The sequence below is a fragment of the Neopelma chrysocephalum genome, unplaced genomic scaffold, assembly GCF_003984885.1.
Source record: "Neopelma chrysocephalum unplaced genomic scaffold, ASM398488v2 Primary Assembly neopelma1_67, whole genome shotgun sequence".
In the NCBI taxonomy this organism is placed as follows: domain Eukaryota; kingdom Metazoa; phylum Chordata; class Aves; order Passeriformes; family Pipridae; genus Neopelma; species Neopelma chrysocephalum.
Window position 1 is genome coordinate 4,373 of NW_020897726.1, and position 23,643 is coordinate 28,015.

A 23,643-nucleotide genomic window follows, 5' to 3' on the forward strand; every position below is an offset into this window, starting at 1 on the left:
ATCTCTGCAGTTTTCAAAAAGCTCTTAGTGCTACAATCTAGTTGACAAGGTGGCGTTTGGTCAAAGGCTGGACTCGATGGAGGTCTTTTTAAACCTTAATGATTCTGCACTTCTATGATTCTAATTAATTATTGACAGCACCTTTAAGTTCTCAAGCTACAACCAGGGAAGTTCACACATCCTAGACGGCGACCTGCTATAAGGAGGAAGAACTGATAACCATTAGAAGAAGACCACGATTTCACGGACGTTTAGAGGGCTGCAGGGGCTCGCTGAGGTTCCCGAAGGACGGCCGCTCTCCCCGCCCTCCCACCGCCTCAGGTGCGGCGGCCCCGCCCCCTCCCGCTCCCCGCTGCAGCGCCCCCCGGCGGCGGCGGCGCGCCCCCCCCGCGCGCTGATTGGCTGGTGGGGCCGGCGCTCTGCGGCGCTGTGGCGGCCCGGCTGCCGGCGCGGGGGGGCCGAGCCGCCCTCGCCGCGGGGACCCCGCGCAGCCCGCCTGGCCCGCTGCCTGCCGCGGGCGCTCCGGGACCGGCCAGCGGGAGGAGGAGCGGGGGAAGCACGGGGGTCTCCTCCTCGGCTTCCGCGTGCGGCGGCGGGCGCAGCATCCTCGAGAGCGAGAGGCTGGGAACAAAGGCTCCGCGCCAGCCCCGGCGGCTCCACCTGCCCTGCCCAGCGGAGATGGCGTCCCTCGGCTTAGGGGGGCTCAACGTCTCCGCCCGCAGGAAGAGCGTCCCGTCCCGCAACGCCGCGGTGGAGAGGCGGAACTTGATCACGGTGTGCAGGTGAGCCCCGGCCCTACCCCCCCCGAGGGCATCGTCCTTTCCCTACTCGCTCCCGCCGCTGCCCGGGGGCCCATCCCGCCCCCTGCCCCCCACCTCGCACAGGTGGGGCGGAGGCGGGAGCGCGGGCGGCCTCCCCGCCGCAGCCCGGTCGGGGGGAGGCAGGCCGGGGGTAGGGCAGCCTCCTCCATCCATCCATCCATCCATCCATTTGTCCATTCATCCATCCTGACTCAGCTCCTGCGGGAGGGTGTCCCGGCGGCGGCGAGGGGCAGGAGCTCACCGACCAGCGACGCTGCTTCGGGGCGTCAAATGGGATTTTTTTTGGTGGGAGGGGGTTGCATGGAGCGGGGGACTGAGAGGTTATTTTTGACCACCATGCTTGAGTTCTCGGGCGCAAGGCGTGTGCGGGAGCAGGGCAGGGCAGGCTGAGCCGTGGGCAGCGCCGATCGGACGCTGCCCGTCCTCGGGCAGAGCTGGAGCAGCGGCCGCTTCCCTTCCATGGCCGCGGTCCGGCCGCTTGTGGGGTTCAGACTTCATACGATGTCTCGGACGTGAAGGCTTTCGAGCCCTGTGGAAGCGGCCGAGCGTGTGCTCCTGCGAGCGGGCCGGTGCCGCAGGAGCATCCCGGGGAGGCTGCGCTCCGGGATATTTTTATCTCCGAAATCTAGATCAGGAGATCTGCAGTACGGACTAGAGCTACTGTATTCAAACATTGTTGTTTTTTTTTAGCATCTTGGTGCTGAGCTTATGCAAGCTTGGTGGTACGGCGTTCCGTGGAAGCGTTTCCACTGCTGTCACTGTGGAATTCATGCAGCGTTTTCCAGGTGTGCGGCACTGACCCGTTACGTCATGGCAAACTTTTAAATACGGGCATGTGCTGGTAGCAATGACTCCGTTCACTCGTTTGTTTCAATTGCTTAATTTTGAAGTTGTCAAACTAATTTGCATATTATCTGGGAAAGGTCTTCAGCAGATCCATGTGGGTTATGATATAGTTTTCCTTCTCACAAATCTTAATAAAGTTCCAGGACAACTATTAAATAATTTTATACCATCACCACTTAACGCTGCAGCAGTATTTAAAAATATTTTTCCTTTTTTCTTTTCTTTTTTCTTTTATTGCATATTGATAATAGGTTTTACAACTGACTCCATCATTCATCTACTGCAAGGAATTTGCTTCAATATTCCTTTGCTTCAATATTCTGCATTTCAGAGTAGCATTAGTACTATTCTGTCTTCTCCCAGGCTTTTGTGCTTACTTCTGTTCCTACGTGTGAAAAAGATATGCAACAAAAACAAAGAAAAAGAAGATTTTTCTCAGACTTGCTGAAGCAGATCAAATAAAAGAATAAAAGTTTTCAGTTTCACTATGGTTACAGAGATGCAGATATTGCCAGTCTATGTGTTCAGGAAAACACCAGTGTTATCAAGTAATGACACAATCGTACAGGATATAAACAGTTCTTTTAAAAAGAATATATTGTATTCTACAGAACTTGCTGGTTTTTTCTGCCTTCCATTTGAGGCAGTGCTCTTCTGTATTCTGTACTGTTACATTTTAGTTTTTGTTTTATCATTGTCCTACAGTTGAAATGATGGTGTGACATAGATACCTAAGTTCCATAAACCAGTTGCATGTGAAAATACATGGTTATGTTTGTGTAACTGCACAACTGTGATTTAAAGTGGGATAATTCTTAGGATTTTCTTGTTTGAGTAGGCAATACATGTTCTAAGCTCTGTCTCTCTTCTTACCTGTTTTCCCTGGAGTTTGATGCCTTTCATTTTCCAATAATTGGTGCTAAGATTTTATGGTGGTTATAGATTTTTCACCTGGTTTTAATCTAGTCTTCCATAGGATTCATAGATCAAAGATCCATATGGATACAGAACCACTGAAAAAGAAGGCCTTGGAAGTGATGTTCATAGGTTAGATGCGGAATGTTGACACAGAACTAAACAGCTGTCAGGAAATATATTTCTAAAACAGTAATTTTGCTAATATTCATGAGAACTGTTGCAGTGACATTGACCCTTAATTGAACTGTCTGGTTTCATGTCATGTTTAGCATAAAGAATATTATTTTATAATCTTAGGGATTATTCTATACTAATAGTTTGTATTCTTCAAAATGGCATTTTAATGACATTTCCCAAATTGCAAGCTAAATAAATTTGACAGAATCCTTTCATTCATTTGAAAACTTAAAAGGAGGAGCAAAATTTGACAATGAAAAGTGACAAATTCATACATCAGTCTAATTTTCCACTTTTTTGCTTTTTGATTAGAGGCTTGTTGCTGTTTTGGAAATAAGCCTATACATGCGGGATATATCCACGAAAGATTCGGCTTTGGTCTGGAGTTATACAAGAAATTTGGGAGACCTTCTTGTGTATCTTACACAAGTGCAAGACCCTACCCCAAAAAGATTAAGTCTTTCTTATTTAAGAGTGTTTCCATCTTACATAATTCAGAAGTTCTTTTTAAGGTTGGAGAATACTACTGTTTCTACATCTTTTTTTTGACTCAAGCAAGAGTAGATTCGTGACAGAGAAAAATATGTAAGAATCCAAAACCATCAGGTTTAATGAAGGTCATTTAGAAACACTGATATTGGAATCTCTCCAATGGCAGTTACTATATCTAAAAAAAATTCAAACCCAACAAAACCTTATTGTTGCAGTAACACAGTGGAAAATGATTGGAAAAAACCTCTTTTTTAAAGAGTCTTGAAGCAACAGGTATCAGAGCTATATTACTGCTCTGCTCCTATAGTCCACCAAAAAGTTAATTTTAGAAAATTTTTAGTTTGTTTTCAAGCCAGTTTACTTTCTCATGCTCTTTTTTTGCAGTTTCGCTGTTAACCTCTGATGTGTAGGTGGACTGTTGCACCGGGGAGGTTTAGACTGAATATTAGGAAAGATTTCGTCACTAAAAGGGTGGTCAGGCATTTGAACAGAATGCCCAGGGAAGTGGTGGAATTGCCATCCCTGGAGGTGTTCCAAAAAGATGTGTATGTGGCACCTGGGGACATGGTTTAGTGGTGGACTTGGATTGGATTAACAGTTGGACTCAATGATCTTAGATTCTATGAAGCTGGGAGCAACAAAGGAAACCAAGGAAACAGCTCTGGCTCTACCTACATGGACATTTTTTTCTTCATAGCTCTTGTGTGCTTTAGACCTGACCTTTAGTTTCTTGACTTTCAGTCGGCATGTGGTTCCACATAACTGGGCAAGAGCATGGACTTTCTTGTCTGGGGGACCATACAGTGGCAACAACACATTAGGCATCATTGATGACTGAGGAAAATGCTTACCCGATGCTTACACTGTAACCTTTTTCAAAGGGAAAACTTCTACATACCTTAAATCCTTTTTTTGAATCTGCATGGTAAGCATGGTGAAGTGTGAATATCTAACATGCAAAATATGCTTACGACTTTTAACTTGCACTTAGAGATATGTTTGCCTCTTTGTAGTATTTGGAGAAAAAAAGACAACTCAGAAGTATTTGCCTAAGAGGTTTTTTTTTTTAAATCTCAAGAAAATATTTCTGGTGAATCACATTTTGCCTGGTTGTGTCATTGTCTTCCTGGTCTATGGAAGTAATGGGTACATACTTGCACTCCCTGTCAGTCCTCCTAAAAGACAATTTACCCTAACTTGACATAGCTATAAAGGTTGCTTAGGTTTTTGGTGAAAATGTAGAGTAGAGAGGTGAAAATTAACATTTCCATGAAGTACATGGTGGCAGCAATATGAGCACTTAAAAAGAACACCATTATTGATGATGAGCTCTTAGACTGTCTTTTATAATCGGACCCAAGACATGTAGAAGTTTTTGTATCCTTAAAAACTAGATCTTTTTTCTTCAGTTGAATTGCAGAATGCTTTAAAATTGAAAATGTAAAATAAATTTCTTATCTCTGATTTTTAGAAGTGTATGTGAAATTGCTCTTAAGTGTTTCTTCTTGAATATATCTCCATTTCTGAATAGGTATTTGATACAGTATTAATCAGTGAACTATTAAGTAGGTCGTTGAATACAGGAAAAATAGACACGGCTATATATTGTACTCTACTTTGTTTTGCAGTTTGTTGTTGATCCTTTCTCTGAGTTTTAAGATAATATTCCTGTATATAGTGCAGTACATCACACTGCTAATTCACTGTCTATCTTGTGTATGTATCCCTGAGTGAGTGATATGCTGCACTTTCTCTTTTTCAGACCTGCATGGTGTAAGAGGAGTTGTCTTCTTACAGTTAATATTGACTTAGTCATGGCATCGCTATATGCATTTATTTTTCAAAATTAAGAAGGTTTTTTTTGTAGATAATTTCATGGCTCTGGTATAGCTTTGAGGAAGCAATAGTTTTTGCCATTAGAGTAGTCAATAGCGATTAACTGGTGGGCATGCATGTCTCTCACTTACTCAAAACTGGTTAAAAACGTGGAGGAGTTCAAAACTGAGTCATAACTTGGCACTGCAGGAGAAGCTTCCTCCCCCACCCTAATTCACTCCTAATTCCTGTCCTGCCAAAAACACTACAACAATAGAAGCCTGCGGGAAAGGTAAAAGAGGGAGTCTTTATTCAGAAGTTTTCTGAGTATAACAAATTGAGTGGAAACTCTTGAGATAAATGTCAATTCAGTTTGAGCATATTAGTTTCGTTTAGTAAGTGAGCATCAGGAGGCTGTGCTGACTCCACTAAGGAGGCAGTTAAGTTACTTTTATAGTACAGAGCATCTGAAACTAGTACGGTTGGTTTAAGGAGTTTCCGTCCTGCCCATGCCTATGTAGTATGCTGCTTCTGCAGCTGTGCCATAAAACTGTTTGAGATGCAATGATGTGTACTTATTATGAATGTATCCATATTTAAGAGTCACTTCACTCCTCCTTTCCAGTACTGAAAATCTAGAACAGTTCATAGTGAGCCCCAGAAAAAGTAGAACTGGCAGAACTGAGGAAGCCAATATGCTCAGGTATGGGATCTGTGATGAGCAGGCAGAGTGAGAACATCCTAAGCTGGTATTGTTGAGGTTTGGGTCTTCTGACAACCATCTCCTCAGGCTCTGGTATGGCTCTATTAATACAAATAAGATTGCTACAAAACCCCCCACAATAAATTCTTCAAAATAAGTGTTATTTTCAAATTTGAGAACATATGAAATCTGCTTTGAAACTGAAAACTGAAGAACAAGGAGCAGAAAAGAATATAAAAATGAATTATAATTAAAATTATAAAGGCAAAAGAAAATAATTTTTGGTCATGTTTTTTGAGGTTTAAACTATCTTCTGAATAAGAATAAAATTGTGTAAATGCAGTTGTAACTAAATACAGTGAACAGCCTGATTGACTAGTTACATTTTGTCGTGTTTTTACAGTGACTTGATTCAGCCTTTCCTATTTCAAATGTTAGATCATTTAAATTGATAGCTTTTCTAGCATAATAATGTAGTAATATATGGTGCTGAATACCCCCATTCACAGGGAAATCAGCCTATGTTAATGCACGGAGTTAACAGTGCATAAAAATTCATTGTTTTATAATATGTCTGGATTATTTTTGCATTAGGATGAAATTACAGTGTTCTCTTAATACAATAAAGTTTATACTTCTGATTCTTGGGCATGAATTTAGGGAATAAAAGAAGCATTGACGAAATGTCAAGCAAGAAATTAGTATGTTTAGGATTACAAAGAGAAACTGATGTTGGATGCTTCCGCGTGCTCATTTTTCTACAACTTCATTAAAATAGCTTAGGGAAGAGGAAAATAATTAGCTCATTTTTATGTGGAATGGGTGGAAATTTTTGTTTTCTTTCAGGTTTTAAGGCTTTATGCCTGAGACCAACAAGGATGATTGTACTTCCAGGCTATTTCTCAACATGTTTTGTGTTCCTATTACTCTGGCTGAACTTGAAATCATCAAGGTGGTTTCTGGTTCTTTGCTCTTTTGGTTTAAACAAACTACTGCCCTACTATAGAGGACCAGTAGCTATTCATATAATTTATGATGGTCCTGTACTTTTGCTCTAGGTTTTCAGTCAAGACTCTGATTGACCGTTCCTGTTTTGAGACTATCGATGATACTTCCCCTGAATTTAATAATTTTGCAGCCATTCTGGAACAGATTCTAAGTCATCGACTGAAAGGTATGTTAATAAACTTCCTTACTGGTGATGATTTTGCCATGATAATTTGTTTATAATAAACCACAATACATCTACAAACTTCTTGATGCTGAATGAAAGCATTGGCTTTCTTTGTGTGTCTGTCCCATTGCTGTTGCCTTCCTGATTTTTTACATTACTGTGGAAAAGTGAAAGCAACTGTTTTTTGTGAAACATGTTTCCAATGATCTTGTTGGAAGCCTTCTGGGCTGGTAATTAAGCAAGTGAATGTTGCCATGGTGCTGAGCTCTGTCTGCTTTTCTGCTTTATGATGAGGCTGTGTCCTAAGAGTCTGAAAGACAATTGTAGTGTTATTGGCTTTAATAGAAGCTGTAGACAGCAAAGTGTTGCTCCCTTTTCTTTCTCCCTTCCTTGCTTTTGTTGCCTTCTTTTCCAGAAACTGTGTTTAGGTCCTTTAATTCCTGTCCCCCCACTCCTTTAGTGAACACGTTTTTTGCTACTGGAATCTAATTGCTAACTATATGATTAAATTTAGAAAGGTCAGTTGTTGATTTTCTTCTTGTATCGAGTCAGATGTTCTAATTGAAGAAAATGTCTGTTTGCATTTTCCAATTGTTTTAGAGGAAGCTGCTTTGCTCGAGGAACAGAGTGTGCCTTAGCAGTAACAGTCACTAGAAGAAGACTTTGGAAGCTTCTCCTCATTTTCAGTTCTGTGTACAGTTTCTGAAATATTTAAGGATTATGAAGGACATCATAATCATCTAAATATAGATATGTAATATGACAATCTACTCCTTTTCATACTTTTTAATATTCATAACTAAGCTTTGTGAACAATATTGTGTGTAGGCTGACATTTGAGTAGCACAATTACTACCTGCTGTGGTTCTGTCAGAGAAGAAAAAAAAAGTCACGCAGTGGGGTGGAAACATAGGGTTTGTCACACTGTGACAAAGATTATTGGAGTGATTATGGGTACTTAGCAGCTTGACACTGCAGGGAAATTGCTCTCTTTTCTCCTTCTCCCCCAGCTTCAGTGATGTTAGAGCAGAAAACATTATACATTTTATTTTTTTCCACAACATTCTTTTGCTTCACAGTCTGTTACTCAGGACAAGGAGTACAGAGAAGCCTTGACAGGCTGGCAAATGGGTTACAGGCAAATGGAATTTGAATTTCTCCATTTCTTACTTTAAATAATTTTTTACTTGCAAACAACTAAATTGTTGTTTCAGTCTTCCCCTTGTAATTACTAGTATGATTTTCTAAGTTTTCAGAGTTAAATAAAAATACGTAAAAAGGCAGGAAGTTGTGCGTAGTGTTGCAAACGGGGAATATTTTGGTAATAAACTAGTTGACTGTGAGTAGTTTTTAAATAATAAAACAGAAATTGAGACAATAAATGTACATTGAAAATTCAAACTTTAAAAGGGTATATGTTATACAACACAGGGCTTGAAAGAAATTGTATTTTATTGATGGAAATGACTAATATATTCTGAATGCATACTTTTTGTCAGTAGGAACACACTAATGGCAGACTGGCTATTGCAGTAGGTTGTGTAAAGTGTTTTTAAACTGGCAAAACATACTTGATCTGTTTGTTTATGGTGAGATAAATGGCTTCATTGTATCAAACTTGTCAGGATAATCCCATGGCAACGTAGTTAAATGAACGATCCAGATTTAAGAGTTTAGGGTATATAGAACTTTCTTAAGGCCATGGAAAACAACTGTTCTTAATCTTTACTTCCTTTGGAAGTACTGGGTGAGGAAGGAAGAATATAAAAAAAGTGTTTACTTTGCATTATTAAGTACTAAGTTTACTCTTCTAATAAAACTTTTGCTGGTAACTTTTTCTTGCATTAAATTTAATATGTTTTTAAGGAGCAAAGCATAGTCTTGATGGAATATAGTGACTGTTTCTGCTTATTGATTTCATGTTTAATTAGAATCCAGACCAAAAAAAAAAAACAAAATGGAAGGAAGAAGGGTAGGTGTTTTAAAGGGAAAAGAGTTTAGCTACAGGGATTAGGATTGTATGCTTTTTTAAAAAACATTGCTATTAAGAATTCTGAAATAGTAGTTCTCCAAGCTTCATCTTCCTGGGTGTTCTGCTAAAAATGACTGTTGTAGCAACACAAGCATCATTTAAAAATGGATTTTTAATAGGTAACTGATCTGATGTTGTCAGCTCCCAATAGCAAAAGGGTTATGAAATAGCATTCTTAGTGGTTTCGTTGATTTGCTTTTTCCATTCGGTATCACTGAAGAATTAAGTTTGGAAAGTTTCTTACGAAGTCATCCAGTCCTACCTCTTGCTCATAGCAGGGCTGTCTCAGATTGCTCATGACATTTTCCAGTTTTGTAGAAAATCTTTATGACACTTCTTAAACTCAGTGCAGTTTGCTACAGATTTTTTTTTTTTTCCCTTCTCTTACTTGGTGCTTACCTTTCCCTAATATTGGCTGTGGTCTTCAATGGATCCTGTAGTGAACCAGACAGTCAAACATGCAAAAAACTAATCACTTTCCCCACGGATGCACCTTTTTAGCTCAGCTGCTCATTTTCTTAACAGTGTTTTAGATGTGGGTGTTTGCGTAGTAATAAAATGAGGTTGTCGAAAATACATCAGCTCACACAACAGAAGTCTGTGAATGCTGCTTGAACAGGTATCTGTTCATGCGATACAGAAGACTTGGCACATATGACACCAAAATAGTTCCCAAAAAGGTAACATAATATGCTATGGCACTACCTTACAGTTACATGTACCCCACTGACCATAAGCAGCAGTCAGGAATAGGCCACTGTTGTCAGTAAAAGCAATCTGGCTCACCAGCTATTTTGAATTGCCCTAAGGAAGAGAGAGAGTTTGAGCAATCTGTATTAACTGTCTTTTCAGGCATTGCAAGCTACTGGCTGCCTTATGATCTAGAAAGTGGAGATTTATATCCCGGTATTGTATGTGCAGTATACCTAGTACTCCCTAGGAGTGCTGGATTGATTAAAAATGTGGAGTAGATCAAAGATTGTAATAAGGAGGATATAAAGTATGTGTCCTTCTTGTCATCAAAGTAAACTGTGTGGCGTGCTTGCTGGCAAAATAAGATACTACTGGACAGGACAGTTGAAGATCTTGAGAAGGTAGGAGAGGAGGAGTAACAGAAAAAAATGCGTGACTAATTACTCTTTTATTCCTTCTCAGGAATAAGAATTTTCATGGTTTTGTAATACAGTAGAGACTAAGTTATTCTGGGAGGGTGCAGAGACAATGTATTTGAAGGTCCCAGGACCAATTAAGACCTACAGTCCTGAAAAGAATTTTACAGATCTGTATATAAATATATGTGTGTTTGATGATCTTAAAGCAAGGTGAGTAGTTTCAAGAGCTGTTTTTTTCCCAGATACTTGTTTGGAATTTGTTCTTTCTTAACCATTCTGTACCATGGAGATTAAGCTGTATCTTGTAATTGACTGCATGGTTTCTTGTTTTCACTGCTGGCCACAAATTTTTCAGGTACATTTCCTGTAAGCGTCCTTTTTGTAAGATCAGCTAAGGAAATATAGTTAGTGAAGAAATGGTAGGGGCATCAGAAGTGTTCAGCAATAGTACTTGGGATTTGATCTCAGATCTCAGGTGTTTCCTAGCTCAGTTAAAACCTGAAGTCATTTCAAAGTGATGTATATTTTGTTTCTACTCTTGCCTTTTTCTGTCACTTTGAATTAGTGTTAACTGAGTTTGTACTGGAAAGTATGGATAACTGTTGTAGATTTTTATGGCCATCTCAAACATATTTCTGAAAACTAATGTCATGTGTATGTATTCGTTGACTTACAATGTTTTCAATGTAATATCCTTCACAGCACAAATTATTTATATTCAAACTGCTAGCTAATATGCATGCTTAGAAATAGTTTTGGTGTATAAATTCTGTCACTGACAATGTATCCAGTGCATCTTGTTTGTGACTTCTGTAATTTTTGCATATCATGGTTACTCTGAGTTTACTTGTCATCTGTACACTTACTTGCGTTTATCACCACGATGACACAAGACAGGATGCTGTAATGTGCTATTTTGACACTTTCACAACTTTGTGTGCCTTTTTTCTGTACGTTTAGAAGGCATTATAAACACCTCAAAAGCTTCTGCTAGAGTTGCCCATGGAAGCTGCTTGTCTCTATCCAACCTACGTTATTCCAAATTTTAATGACTGTGGAGTTTGTTTTCTTGCTTTTCTTTTTTCTTTCAGAAAAACTACAATGAGCAGTAAACTTTTAGGGTAATCAGTGGTGCTTGAGTGGGAAGATAAATGTAATAATTCTCTTTTTTTCCTCATTCTGTAGAATGTTCTAGTTATATGTGTCATCAACAGTTTGGTGGTAGTAATGGTAAATGGCTGTACTAGTGATGTTACTGGTAAATATTCGGGTTTTGCTCCTCATAGTAGGAGAATTATTAAATAATTAATTTTTTAAGCAGAAAAGACTTTTCTTATATCTGCATTACACAATTTATCCCTTCCCATGTGAGTTTAGTTTACCTATTTATTTTAGGAGGAAAAAAAGCACTTACTACTACCTGCTAGTTTAGAGTCTCTTTCTTTTTAAGAAATTAATATTAATATAATTTTTATTAATGAAAATTCCCTAAATTCTATTAAACAGAGGTTACAAAGGGAAAGGGTACGAATTAGGTCTGCAGAAGACAATTTGTGCTTGCAGGTCTAGGTCACAAGTGAGGAAGCAGGGTTTTTCGAGTAAGTAAAATGCAACTTGTATTGCTGTTCATCCTGAGAGAAACATGTCTGCTGGATAAAATAAGTAAGGTAACGGTGACATAACAAAAAAGGTAGGTTAAGAAAATAAGAATTAAAGGCACCACCATCATGAAAATGACAAACTAAGCGTATAGCTGTAGTAGCCTTTTCTTTGGTGCCATAACTAGATTTAATATCTATACACATGTAGTGACCCTATTATTGTTTTTGACTAAAAAAAAACTCTGTAGGGCTTTTGTGTAGTTTGTGGCTTAGCTCGTTTTCTCTCTGTATGCAGAAAAATCATGAATGAATTTATAACTGTCTTGGAGGACTGGGTTTATGAACTATTGTAAATTTTTAATGACCCATTCTGTAGGCCTGAAATAACAGTAGGTATCACAGAAATTCCTCAAAGGACTAGCGTGCCAGTTTATTATCAATGAGTTGTATTAAAACTTATTTTTTGTGAGATAGAAAAATTTGCTGTGAACTAAATAAAACAGGAAAATCTGTAGGAAATCTGCTTATACCTTAGAACATCCCAGTCCTTACTTCTTTGCAACTAGGGAGTTTTGTAGATGAAATTGGACTGTGAGTGCGTAGGGATCAAATTGTTTAATGCCTTATTTGTGAAGAGTTTCTTGGGTGTGAAAAAGATCTGCAGTAACTGTGGATGTTTGTATCTAGTTATCTGACTGGAGCTGAAATGAGTTGATACAAGTAGGTGTGCAGCAGTACACAAAAATGTGGTGAAATTAAAAAAAAAAATCACAGTTGTTTCTATTTGCCTTGTGGTTCTGTAGACAATAATTGAACTAAATTGAGCTATGTTTAATATTAAACAAGCAGCTTCTATGCTTACCTGACAATATGTGTGTAGCTGATACAAGCAGCATCACTTCTTTTGGAATAGCTGTCAGCTTCTGTGTCTTGTGGTGACATAGGAACTTCACGCCAAAGACCATGTGCTCTTTGTCCTTTGGTCCTCCTGAGCAACCTACTCTTTCCCTAAGAAGTACCTTGACAGAATGTAAATTGCATACTAAAATTAGCTTTCAAGTTTATTAGGACCCCTTAATATTTAGATAGGATTTTGGAATCATAGAATTCTAGGTTGGAAGGATCTTCAAATGATCATGTGACCCAACCACTTCTGGGAAAGGGAGCCTAGATGAGAATGTCTGGCACCCTGTCCAGTCATCACATCTTGAAAACCTCCAGTGATGGGAACTCTGCCAGATCACTGGAGGTGTTGTTTCAGTGAATTTTGGTTCTTATTGTAAAAAAATTCTTTCTTGGGATGAAACCTCTCCCAGTGCAACTTGTAGCTGTTGCCCTTTGTCTTCTCCACGTGGCTCCTTGTAAAGAGGGAGCATTCATCCTCTTTAAATACTGGAATACTCTTTAAATACTCTGAGTTTCCCCACTGAACCTTCTCTTCTCTAGAGAGAAAAAACCTAATGCCTTCAGTCTTTCCTCATGGGGCAAGTTCTGCAGCCCTTTGACCATCTTTGTGACCCTCCTTTTGACCCTCTCCAATCTTTCTCTGTCCTTGAATTGTAGAGACCAGAACTGGACACAGTGGAGCCTGACAAGTGATGAGTACTGGGAGCTATTGCATTCCTCATTCTTGAGAGTTCTCATAGCTGTGTGCATTGAGTGCTTTGAGGGCCAAATAGAATTTCATATGCTGAAAGCCTTTAAAATTTTATTGAATATACAGTTTAGTATCTTATTAAGTGGTTCTTAAAATACAATCTCACTATTCTCAGTCTTTTCCAGCATTTTTCTGTGTATAGGTAGATTGAGGAAGTTTTTCTTCAGATTATGTTAATTACGATAGTGTGAGCAAGGTTTAAAGTTGTAGGGACAGAATAGTGAAATAAAGAAGTCCTTGGTTTGCCAGAGGTCCTGGGCTTGCTGTGAGTTTCAAGTGAAGAAATCTCCTACTGAAGTCTGAAACCAATTGTACCTTCTTTCAGAGCTGGCTGCGAGATGGGAGCCCTCTGTTATGTCAGAGTATGTTGAAGTACGGCCAGCTTGCTTTGTTGATCAGTGTAAGCCAAATAAGTGCTGTGTGCTGGTATCTATTTCTGTTATAAAGCTATTCTTGATTTTGAATTATGTGTTTTTCAGGTGTTCATTTATGAAAGAAATTGCTTTACATTACTGACTTCAGAAAACTGTGTAGTGAAATTATTTGTTGCCAAATATAATCTGTCCTTAAGACAGTTTGAAAATACCACAGAACTTAATGTATTATATGCTTGCCTTTATTAGTTGGCACTGGAATTGGTGATACAAAGTCATCTTCACACTTTAGCTGCATTTAATTTTGCAGGTATAATCCCCAGGCAGAAATGTTTCTGATACAGTGAAGTGTAAGAAAAATATCTGTAGTTTTTCATATTGTTAAAATGCCTCTGAATTTTTGTTGCTGTCCACTACATTTGGCATTTTAACAAAAACAGTAAGTTTATAAAAACACTTACCTTTTGGAAATTCTTTTATTTTAGTCCTTAGAGCTGAAAAGATCTGAAACTACAGTAAATGAAGCACCTTGGAATTTTATTTTTTCTTTGGTATACTGAGTAATATATGTTAATTTGTCCTGCTTGCTTTTTTTTTAATAAGTCTTTTATCAAGCTTTGAATTTAATAAATATGTCTGTGTGGTGAAGTAAGCAAATGGGCCACAACATCAAGTTACATGCACCCTCTAGGTGAAAAAAACCCTGCCACTTGAATTTCTTCAGATCACAGGGGACAGATCTTTGACACTACTTTGACTATACCTGGAGATAAGTCAAGTCATGTTAAATAAAAAATCTTTGTCATCATGTTTTGGCATTTTATTTTCAGTAAGTATGATTTACTGTATCAGTTTAATATACTCTTTCTTGAAATTTGAGCTTTCTAACAGGAAAAGAATTAGAAGTCTTTCTGATACATTAATACAGCTTCTGAAGTATAACTCAAGTCTTCAAATAAAATTAACTTGAAAATAAGATTTCATTTTATATGCAGAAAAGGTTTTGCACATAGTAATGATGGCAGTCACCAGAGGGCAACGTTCACCTTACTTGTTACATACCTGTTTGCAGGTATGTACTAAGTGTGAACGTTGTGCTCTTTGGTCTGAAAAACAGGGCTGAACTGTTGTGGCTGTGATGAAATTTATTTTGTGTGGAGAGGTCGCAAGTAGTATGTAATTTTCCCTTTCATTTTCTAACTGCAATACATTGCAAGCTGGAAGAAATATGAAGGATTTTGGTTAAAGTTTCAGAAGAGAGAATGATCTGCTCAATTCATTTTGGTCAGCTTCTCAAGGAGAAGTGTACTTATAATAAATTGTGACTGCGAAATTTTTTTGATTATGCATCAGTTTCTCCTCCAGTGAAAGCACATTTTGTAAACTTCCAGTCTGCTTCTAAAATAAAGATATCACTGCGACAGCTGACTAGCATTCTATATTTTTATTTAGTAATTTTTTGAAGAACAAAACTCTCACTACTTGACTGTATTAATGAAATGTGTGTACTACCTAAAACAAATAACAGAAATACTTTTTGCATCATATTTTCAAGTCACAACAGTCTGTGCTCTGTTGTGATTTAAGAGGTCTGTGAAGAACTCTTGAGTATTGTTGTAGCATACTAACAAGGAGAAAACCAATAAGATACACATAGGTAAACAAATACCCCAAACTTCTCTTTGTGCATCACTTTCAAACCAGGGTGAGCTGCATAATGCAAATTTTTTTACACCTGTGAGCCGGTTTTCAGTAGGAATTTATGGACTTGTTTGTATAAAATTCTGTCAGTACTGGCAACATTTAGGGGAGTATTTAATTATGTTTATCTCCAATAAGCAGAGAGGGAGGTTCATAAGTTTTTAAGTATCTTTTATTTTGATTTAAGGTCAGATCACCTGGTTTGGCTATGAAAGTCCTCGTAGTTTCTGGGACTACATTCGCGTAGCTTGCCGAAAAGTCTCGCACAATTGCATCTGCAGTATCGAGAACATGGAGAATGTCAGTTCTTCTAGAGCTAAGGTAGGGAAGAGAAAGGTCAAACTGACTTTTTTATTACATTGTTCTGTATGAAATACAACTGATATTTCTGTACCTGGAATAAAACCATATTACTAAGCTTACTCCACACATTTTTTTGTTGTTTGAAATTTGGTTTTTTTGGTACCTAGTAAATACTTACTTTTTAAAAACCCTTTTTAAATCTGAATGAGTTTACTTTAAAATTTATGTTATTCAGTAGAAAAAATTCTGAAATTGTCTATTCAGTAAGCATATTGTGTTATAAAATGATTGTGTTCATTGACTTCATTGTCTTCATTGTTTTTGGCCTTACATAATTTTTTGAAAATGCAGTATGTTGAGGGAAATTAAATTCCTGCAGACCTGCCAACAAGTATTATTTTAAAATTGTAGAAATTCGATGACTTTATTTCTTTCCCCTCCTAATAGTTTTGTGTATAATTTATGCATAAATAGAAAAGGTGTGATCAGCTTTTGAGTTTGTTGGTGTGATTGTATGGGAATCCTATCTAAATAATAGATTTATTTGCTAATAAAGATCTATTCTTTTAAAGGATCTACATAAAAATAACATCATATTTTGTCAAGGTACAATGGAAATCAAAAGGAAGTAACAATTTAATGTGTTTATAGGCATATGAACTGAATAAGAATAAGCTTTAAACTGACCTATTGTTAAATCTTAATAGTGAGAGACAGTGTAGACCAACATCCTAAATAAATACTGTTGGACAGAGATTACAAGTTTTTTCTGCTAGATTGGAATGTTTTTCAATAGCTTTTACTTCTGTGTAAAGCAGCCTTGATTGGTAACTGAGAACCTTTTGACTTGAAAGTAGCATAAGAGAATGCAACAATTAATGTTCTTAATACTTTTTATTCTTAGATGAACTGAAATCAGTTGCTTGAACAAGTGTCCAAACTGTGTATCACAGCTATTTTAAAAAGCCCATAGTTCCAGATTTTTATTGTACTTTGGATTATTCAGAGTTGGTGTCATTGGTGAGGTGGAAATACTTAGCTTGTTATATTCAAAAACTTTTGTAGGTTTTTTTTCAGGGGCATGACTGTCATTAGTACAATTTAAATTACAGGTATTTATGCAACCAGTTTTCTTCAATAAAAGTTGCTTAGATCAAGTAACACCATGAATCTAGAAAATCTTTGAGCACTCTGATGATCCATAGACTGCAGAAAAGTTTATTTGCTGTTTCTGCTGTTAGTCCTTTCTTTCTTTGAATAGACTGAGTTTTAAATTTTATATAGTAAATGTATCTGTAATTTGTGTGAAAGCTCTGAAACACCTGAGATTCTATGGCAAAAGATTATTAACTGGCTTTCCTATCCAGAATACTGCATCTCTTCCTAGCCCTCAATGGACTGGAGCAGTAGGCTGATAATTTGTCATGCAGCTTTTTTCCTTGCTTATGTTGAGATCTGGAAGTTCAGATAATTTAGAGAACTTATTTCCAAATGCTTTCTAGAAAAACACATGTTCTAGAATATGATGATTGTATTGCTTATATTCAAGATTTATTTTAAAGGTGTTTCTGAAGTCTAAGATTTTAATAGACATGAATGTTTAAAGTCAGTAGGTAATAATATGCAAAGCTATTTTCTGAAATGTTCTTGTAAATAAATTACAACCTTCTTTTACTCTGTGGAAAACTTCATGCCAAATAGTAGACCGAGAAGAAAATTTGTGCAGTGAGCGTGGAGAACAGTGTTGAATTTTTTAAGGGAGTGTTTTGGATGTCCATATCCGAAAAGGTTGAGAGCATGTCAACACAAATACCTATCATATGCATCAGTTTGACTGTGGTCCAAATAAGTGTAGTATTCAGCCTGGAAACTGTCAGCAAGGGTTTGCCAGGGCTAGTTGACCCTGCTTTCACTGGAGGTGCATAGGTTTTAGGCCTTAGCTAAGCAGCATCATCAGAATTTGACTGTTTCACTCGTGTTCTAAGTAACTGCAACATAAAGGCAGCTATCTGAGTAAGCGTGCTTTTAATATTAGTGCAGTCTGTGTTAATTTTTTTGCTGTGCTGTTGGTATTTATGAAAGCAAATTTTTTGTGTTGCTATTTAGCATTTCATAGAATCACAGAACAGTTTGGGTTGGAAGGGACTTTGTGTGGTTCCAATCCCCCAGCCATGAGCAGGGGCACCTTCAACTAGACCAGGTCGCTCAGGGTCCTGTCCAACCTGGCCTTGAACACTTCCAGGGATGGACCATCTACAACTTCTCTAGGCAACCTGTTCCAGTGCCTCACCACCCTCACAGTAAAAAATTTCTTCCTAATATCTAATCTACACCTACTCTCCGCTAGTTTGAAACCACTCCCCCTTGTCCTGTCACTACATGCTCTCTTAAATAGTCTCTCTCCCTCTTTCTTGTAGGCTCCCTTCAGGTACTCTAAGGCTGCCATTAGGTCACCCTGAAGTAGGATTATAATCTACTACAGGTTATTCTGGTAGAATGACTCTAGTGATATTCAACTAGATGTCAATAACGACCAAATATATTAAGCATAAAGACATCTTCCTACTTATATAACTGCTTGTAAGTTTATATGGCTTATGAGAAATATTCCTGGTGTTCTCAAATGGACAGTCATAACTGTGGCAGCCGTTTGAAATGTTTTTGTCTTGTAAACTACAATCCTGTGCACTAGACCTGTAAACACAGCACAACGTACTTTCCTAAGAGCTATTTTTTGCTGTTGTTTATAGAACTGATTGAATGAAGTTTTGGTTTTGGACTACAAGATTTAGACCACTTAGATTTAATTTTGTGTCTGTATTTTGTATGCACCTTCTATAATGATGTCCTTACTGAGGGGAAAAAATATTACATAATAAAAATATGTCACTGAGTTATACTTTTTTTATATAAATCCCACAAATATTTGAATGAACACAGAGAATTAGTTCTTACTTAAATCACTTGGAAGGTAGCTTATTGCTGCTTTACAATGGAACCAATTGGATGCTTCCAATACCATTGACTTTAAAATTAAGAGCTTTTTTCCCTGATCTGCTTCCTCTTAAACATGAGATTTTCAAAAGGCAGGAGTATATGATTAAAGAAAAATTCTTTTTTTTTCCCCTTCAAATTTTGGAAAACTTTATTTCACAATAAAGTTTATTTGTGTCCTTGTAAGAATGCATTTTCTCTTTTCATTATTGCTATACTGAAGTACATTGTAGCAACCATTCTGTTTAGTGGTAATTTTGTTAATCAGTTCATTACTCAGGTAAACCAAATTTATTAATTTTCAGATGTAAAATTATTTCCTTCTAAAATGCTTAAATATCTCATATCTGTTTTGTCTTGCAGGGTCGAGCCTGGATCAGAGTAGCACTTATGGAAAAACATTTGTCTGAATATATTTCGACAGCTCTTAGAGACTTCAAAACAACCAGGTATATAAAAATTATTTTTTCAGTATTTTAGTAAATGTTAAGTGAGGGACTTAGGTTTGGAAGCGAAGGTTTCTCCTTATTTGTGTAGCAAAGGATATCATTAATAAAAGAGCTGTAACCTAGTAAAAGGTGTCTAGAGTTGGTATCAATTTGATTTTAGCATGGGTAAAACTGCAAAATTGAAAATCCCTTTTTGATTTTAAAAATGTGGAAATAAGTCTGGAATTCTCAAAAGGTCAAAAGAGGAGAAAACCTCTGCAAAGAGGCAACTGAATCTGAAATTGTAGCATGATAAGGAGAGATGTAATATTCCTTTCAAGATTAGGTATGGTTGATGGAAAGACCTAGAGACTCAATGAAAAGTAACTTTTATAGGCACCTTTTCTGAAGAAAAAAGGAAGAGAATTCCAGGAAGCTTTTGAGAAATATAGAGTAACAGAATTAGTGATCAGGCATAACTAGGATCTTGGAACAGATTTTGTTGTAACTTCTAATGTAAAAACAGTTATGGATGAGAATATACTTTGTGATAGAAAACACTTTGGCAGTTTTGGACTGGTTTTAGATAATGTGATTATTAGATGATGTTTTATCTTGTAATGAGTGTGTCTTGTAGATTTATGAAGAAGTAATCTAAATACGAGTGAATCTATAACATGTTGTACTTTATGTTGAACACTAAAAGTTTTAGGTATAATGAATGGACTATTAAAACAATAGGAATTTTCTCGGTAAAGATTTCTGTTCATTTAGAGTATTATATTTTAAACCTGTTGGTCCAGAGATCTCCAGATATTTTGCAGTTATTAAGGTGACTTTGAAATACGACTAGGTAAATATCCCATTTCACCGAAGTTTCAAAACCTGTTGTCTTATTTTACCCAGATTTGCTGGCATTTACAGTAGACAAGAACCTCATAAAACAAAGATTTCTGGAAAATATTTACTCATGTTTCCTCAAACTGAAAAGTCATTTATGTTTTTGAGGGGGAGATGAGGAGGAAGAGTAGGGTCACAAATTATGTATTGTCCCTGTTTTGGTAATATGCTTTGTTAGTGGCTAACAATGGTCTTATTTGATTAGCAGTTTCAAATTAATTTATTTGAGCATGTTAATGTTTAATATATTTAAATGTTCTTTCAGTGGTATAGCTTTTGGAAACAACCTCTCTTGCATTCCAAACATAGTAAGTGCAAAGTTTCTTTTGAAGTAATATTTTAAATACATCTAATGGAAATAAAAGTTACATTGTCAGATCTTCGTTGTGTGGATTTCAAATCCACTAGAAATATACGAGCATACTCTCTTTTCCCATGTGGGATTTCAGATACCTAATAAGTAACCTGATTTTTTTTGGTGATGCTTTGCACCATTTATTTAGCATTTTAAATTATGTATTGTGCTGTATGTATATTTAATAATTATTTATATAAACTACAAATTTTTTGTGTTACACATATGTGTATGTAGAATACGAAATTCATCTATCATACTGATAGCTCTTTTTAAACCTCACTGTTGTGTTTAGGTGGCTGAAGTTAGGGCTAGTCCTTTAATGAAACAGCACATTGTTAGTGCTGGATCTACATATTATGCTTGGAAGAAGGTTTCAATGAGCATGGGCACACAAATATTTTACTAACAAATTGGTCAGCACAGACTTAAGTTGTAGTGGACTGTTGTGTTGTGACATGTCAACTGCATAACACTGAAAGAAGATTTGTGGGTTTTCCAAAGCGGCTGTGGTTTTGGCTGGGTTACTGTAGCTGGCTTAAGAATCACTACCACTGCCAGGCCAACTTCACCATTGAAATTATGCTCTCTGATTTCTTCCTAAGCACCTTTTTACAAAATAAGCTGAGCATAGTACAGATTGGTACCTGGCAGTGATTTTACAAATGCCGGTGAATTGGCTTGTAATCAGCTTGTACTGGGAGCACTGCTGTTTGTGCACAAATAAGAGTCACTGTGCTGAATCAGACTGTGAAGTCCATCTAGCTCAGCACTCTGGCTCACCAGTTTTGCCTCCTGGTGTCCCTCCTGAAGTCAGAAAGTAGGAAACTGAGTTTGTACATCCTAGCCTCAGTGTCAGGACTATAATCTCTGTTTTCTCAGAGGAAGTCTTACTTCTTGCTTCAGCTGAGAACATCCAAGGTCTTGGGCAACTCCAAATGGATGTCTGTTATGAAAATACAGAAGTTGGACTTTATAGTCCACAGTGTGCATTATAACACAGATCAATATTTGGAGCTGTGCCCCAAAACATTTCTTTCCTGGATGTTAACCATGCAGCCAACTTGAGCTCTCACTGAACCATCCAGGTGCTTTCATACAGTTCTTAAAACAGATGGAGCTTTTGGTAGGGCAGTGTTGGTGGTATTTGTCTGGAAGATGGGTTCTATTCAGTAATCTGGCACCTTCTTGCACTCATATGTTGCTAGAATGTATAGATAAACTGTGCACCTCAGCTCCTAGTAAGTGACCTTTCAACCTTGCCTTTGGTACTAAACAGCTCTTGGTTTCTCTATTTCCACAAGTAATGCTCAGGTGAATTCTAGTGACCTTTCTGCCCCTGCTACTGCCAAGACTCCTTTAACCAGAAATTAAAGTTGTGTGGTACTTTGCTAAACAGACCAAATACCTTTTTTACAAGGCCATGCGTGGCATTGATGGGACCTGTTTGCTTGCCCTGTGCATGGAATGTTTCTGTCTGGAAGTAGCTTCTGTGGTAACTGGGAGGAGAAAATGAGAATAAACAGGAGAGAATGGGGAGGTGGTGAGAGAATACAGATTTCAGCCGTCACAAGTCCTCATACGCCTGGGTGTGTGAATTATATTTTGAGATCAAGGCATGCAGTTTTAAAGCTTTGGTCAAGAGGTGTTTTACAATAAAAAATGATATTAAGAAAACACTCCTTCAAGTAATGAAAACTAAATCTCAAAATAGCTGGATGCAGCGTGCATCTTCCCATCATGCAGTATTTTAAGAGAATGTAAACTACGTGGAAAATAGCTGATTTGTGAAAATATTTTTTAAAAAATAATCAACTGCTAGGAATAAAAAGTGAATATTGAACTTCAAAAGAGGCTGCAAGTACAATTGTGAGAGAGAACTTTTTCCATGAGATGGAATCATTATTTTTTTTGTGTATATGACACAAATTCTTCCTTTTAGCAGTGAAGTATAAGATACCTTCATAATTTTCTTTGCATTCTGTCCATCCTGTTCTACTGTTAGGACTAATACTGAAAATTCTTCTTACTTCTGTCTAAATTTTTATGTGCTCTAAGATTGTCGTGTTTTGTGCTCTGCAGTCTATTGGTTTGCTTTATTTGAAATGAGATATGTATACCTCTGGGGTTCACATAAGTTGTTTTTATTTAAACTGGATTTCTTCAGTTTTCTGTTAACTATGAAAAATATTATCATTATTATTTGAGAGAAAATGGTATTAGTTGAACTAATTTCTTTTTTATTGAAGGAGATTTTATGAGGATGGAGCAATTGTTCTCGGTGAAGAAGCAAATATGCTTGCTGGTATGCTGTTGGGACTCAATGCAATTGATTTCAGGTATTATATTTGCATGCTTCGTGACTAAATGCTCAGAGAAAGTATTTATAAAACAATGTATTATGGAAAGCATTCTTAGATTCCCTTGGTAGTTTGCGAGACAAAACTCAGGTTATGGGGAAGAAGGGAGAAGGGGAGAGAGAGATATCTTAAATGGCTCTTCTAGATAAGAAAAAAGTTATGCTGTCTTTTATATAACTGCATGGTTACATGGTTGTTCTTTCAGGTATCAAAACCCTAGAAGCAATCAGAAGTATAACTGCAGAAGATATTTCAAACCTGTTAAATGAAGCTTACAGGCAATTGAATCTTTTAAAGTTATTTTTAAACTGTAAGGAAAACTGTGTGATTAAGTGCTTGGTTATGCCTTGGTACTCAAGGACACCATTATAACCCCTTATGTAGAAGGTAATCTTTAACTTTAGCACTTCTAGATTTTAAAAGCTTAACCTACAAATGACCATTTACTATCAATTTTTGTTATAATTAACTGCAGCTGAACATCTTACATTAATTTACCCTTGCAATCTCTATCCAGACTTTCGTGGGCTTTTTCCTATATGATTAATTCTGTGTTTTGGGGTAACAAAGGTGCAAGCACACCCTAGTTAATATAAATATATATGTTTATGGTATAGTGTATATATATATATATATATATATATATATATATACACTATAAAACCCATCAGTAACGCATAAAAATATAGTGCCTGTAAAAAGACCAAACCTGACTGGTGCAAGACCCTGTTAATATGCCTGGTTGGGCCCACTTAGCCTCAGGCAGAGCCGGCAGCAAAGCGTTTCATAACAGAGCGTAGGGGAAAGGAGAGCGATAATGTTATTCTCCATTCTTTTGTCCATACACTGTTAATAGTTACCCTGCAGCAGCATTATTGCT

The 23,643-nt window shown here is 37.3% G+C and overlaps 1 protein-coding gene across 1 annotated transcript in view; it reads left to right on the forward strand.

Annotated features, from left to right (window-relative positions):
- The first annotated feature begins 506 nt into the window (after positions 1–506).
- Positions 507–23,643, forward strand: part of RUNDC3B (RUN domain containing 3B) — a 53,909-nt gene continuing 30,772 nt past the window's right edge. Inside the window, exons 1-5 of the mRNA XM_027684853.1 lie at positions 507–782; positions 6,831–6,946; positions 15,611–15,744; positions 19,084–19,169; positions 22,653–22,742. Coding sequence (XP_027540654.1) covers positions 679–782; positions 6,831–6,946; positions 15,611–15,744; positions 19,084–19,169; positions 22,653–22,742 — 530 coding nt within the window. The 5' untranslated portion in view covers positions 507–678. The remainder of the gene's footprint in view (positions 783–6,830; positions 6,947–15,610; positions 15,745–19,083; positions 19,170–22,652; positions 22,743–23,643) is intronic.